The 3,043-nt window shown below is 38.4% G+C and overlaps 1 protein-coding gene across 1 annotated transcript; it reads right to left on the bottom strand.

Annotated features, from left to right (window-relative positions):
* Positions 1–659: 659 nt before the first annotated feature.
* FUT9 (fucosyltransferase 9) lies at positions 660–1,739 on the bottom strand. The gene has a single exon (XM_075554017.1). The coding sequence runs from the start codon at positions 1,737–1,739 to the stop codon at positions 660–662; it is 1,080 nt and encodes a 359-aa protein (XP_075410132.1).
* Positions 1,740–3,043: the final 1,304 nt, after the last annotated feature.

Consider the following 3,043-nt stretch of genomic DNA (forward strand, 5'->3'; position numbering starts at 1 on the left):
ATCATAAGATCAAATGGCTGTATCTGCAAGTCACCTTAAAGAAAAAAAAATGTGATGTCTAATACCTTCCTGGATAGAACAGTTATGCTCCACTGTCTTTCTCATTCACTACATGAATAATTCTGCCTTCACAAATGTGGCAAACGGTGAAAAATAGGCCAAAATAGAAACAGTTACCTACTCTGCTCAACTTGGAAGTCAAAGAGGTTAGAATTAAATTACAATACACCCTTCCTTGGTTACATTATGCAAAATTGAAACTAGAGATTATTGAATTCAGTGAAAGTCCTTCATGGTGTTTTAAGATGTGTATCCTCATTTCCCAAATAGAGCAGATCAACGTAGAAACACAAGAATCAAACCACAAATGTAAAGACAGCTACACAAACGTGGAGAAAAGCAATTGTTTGAAAATTATAGCGAAGAATAAATTATTGTCAACACACATAATTAGGGATATACAGGATAATTTAGAATCCAATGGAATGATTGCTAATGCTGAACTCTTAAAAACTTCCATCAAAATATACATGTTATCAAACAGCATGATAAAAATAAATTGTGACTAAAATTCAGATTGCTGTCTCTCTTCTCACCCTAAAAATTTGCATCATATCTCAGCAAAATATTCTAGCAAGTGTGAAAAATCATGGAAAAGATTAATTCCAAAACCATTTCTCCAAGTTACCAACAGACTTATATTCTTGATGCCTTTTCACATGATCACAAGCCAAGCATGCATGAGATTCCCAAAATCGTGGGAGATTCACGGTGAAGTCCTTCCGCCAGTTAAAATAACTAAGATATAATTTATTGTTTTTGTCAACTTCCTTCAGATACCTTGCTAGCTCACTGGGAGAGTTAAAATCTTCCACATGAATGAACGAATCTGCTGGAATATAATTCTCATAGTTTTCCCTAGACGGCCCCAGCACAACAGGGACAGAGCCAGCCAGTAAAGCATTGTATAGCTTTTCGGTGATGTAATCTTTGTGGATTGAGTTTTCAAAGGAAAGATAAAATTTGCAAGTAGATATGGTAGGAATCAAATTTTTATCAGTCACATACTCTCCGAACGCTTGCCCATAGGTATGGATTTCAATGCTTTTGCTTAGCTCATTGTAATACTTGACCCTGGCATGCTCCGGGTTCCAGTTACTGACCACCCAGCACACCAACCTCTCTTTGCTTGGCACTTCGAACACGAAGGGGCTTGTGCTCACCGCCAGGAAGCCGTAAGGCACTTGGATATCTGAGTCCCGGCGGTAAGTCAGAGTCAGGTTGAAGAGATGTTCGATCCCACTTTTTTGGGGAGTGTGAGTTGGTGATTCCAAATTCATCCAAATCCACTTTTGGAAGGGAGGTCTAGCCTGTTGAGGTAAATTGGTCAAATCCCAACTAATATCTCGATGGTGGATCAGGACGGCGTGGCACTTGTTGTACAGAGCACGGTCCGTCGTGAGATGGCATCCCTGGATGTTGAACATCGCCTGGCAGGATGTGAGATCAAAGGTCTGCCCAAAGGGCCAGACCCAGATCAGAATAATAGTTTCATTAAAATAATTCGGTTTTGTGGAGAAAAAATTCTTCATTTTTAGGACTGAGCTGGCTGACTCCATTGGGCTGAAGATCCAGCTGCTGGTGGGCTTGATGTAAATGAGCAGACACGCCATGAAACAGCCCAGGATAATGCAGACGAGCACAAATGGGCGGAGAATCCCTTTAGATGCTAAGGTCATACTTTTTTTCTGTGGAACAGAAAGAGAAAGTTACAGGGAGAGGCATAACTTGGAAGTAGGAACGGGGAGAACATCATGACCACAATTCCACACAAACAAGTGGTGCATCTGAAAACCGATTCCATCACAGAGGCATTCCGAGCTCTACAGCTAAGACCACAAACGGTTACTGTGTGGGGATGTCACCTTTACCTGTGGCCCAAAGTGACCGTTGCACCAAAGTCTTGATGAAGATTATCAGTACGTTTAAAGCCTACGGATCCATGCACATTTCCTGGTCGATATATTAGGTTATCTATTAGTTTGTTGAGATTGTATTGTGGCTTGGCTTTCATATGAAATTCAACATGACATCAAGTCTTCTAAAGGAAAGTGTGCTTTGGTTGCTTGTTCCCAAATGTCATCAAAGTTGTCATCTATAAAAATGGCAACTCTGGTAACCTTCTCTTCTTCTCAAAAACTAAATACATGAATGGAAATATTTTCAAACATTTGACCCTCCAATGATTTACTTTTTTCCTTTTCATAAAAGTCCTGCTAAGTAAATCTTCGTAAGCCCAATTATCTACCAGCATTTGATGATCAGAAGCTCTTCTGGCACTGGAAAAATACTGTACCTTGTATTGGGGCATGAAAAAGATTTCTTTTTCTTGGCATCACAATAACATTAGTTTCTAAGTAAAAAGATGCTCAAAAGAATAGCTATCATCCCCAGAGAGCACAATTGGTCCTGTTAACTTTTGCAGTTTGTGGCTGAAGATGAGTGAAACTCCTCTGAGATTCTAGATCATTGTCCTGGAGATTCTTTCTCTTCTACAGTCACGCTTCTTGTGAATCTGATCACAAAGCTCTAATAAATGGGGCCTTCGAAAAGCTTCTGGAGGAATTCAATTTAAAGAAAGTGGAATCTTTCCACAATCTTTTGAAGTGCCCCACATATGTAATACATTTGCAAAACTGTATCATATTTTTATTATTTACTAATTCCCTGTATTTCATTAAGTGAATTTCCTTTTTTTAAGGGGAATATCCTCATAGAAAAGGGAAAACCATCTTTCAATGACTGACCTACATAATTGCAAATGTTTAAATTTATATTTTGGTTAACATGTACTTTTTGATAAAGCATATTCATCTTAGTCCTGTATATTCAAATATTCTAAGGAATTGCATTTCAGAACAGAATTATTCCAAGAAAAAACTGAAACTTACCACCCAAATTGGCTCTTGTCCTGTGTTCATTCAAGAACAAAAGAACACATATTACATATGTCCAGATACTAAATTAAACCCACAGTTATAGG

Source organism: Tenrec ecaudatus, chromosome 7 (genome assembly GCF_050624435.1).
Source record: "Tenrec ecaudatus isolate mTenEca1 chromosome 7, mTenEca1.hap1, whole genome shotgun sequence".
Taxonomy (NCBI): domain Eukaryota; kingdom Metazoa; phylum Chordata; class Mammalia; order Afrosoricida; family Tenrecidae; genus Tenrec; species Tenrec ecaudatus.

What these genes read in the sequence shown, in the direction of transcription:
- FUT9 (XM_075554017.1), bottom strand. Translation starts at nt 1,739, where the DNA reads ATGACCTTAGCATCTAAAGGGATTCTCCGCCCATTTGTGCTCGTCTGC.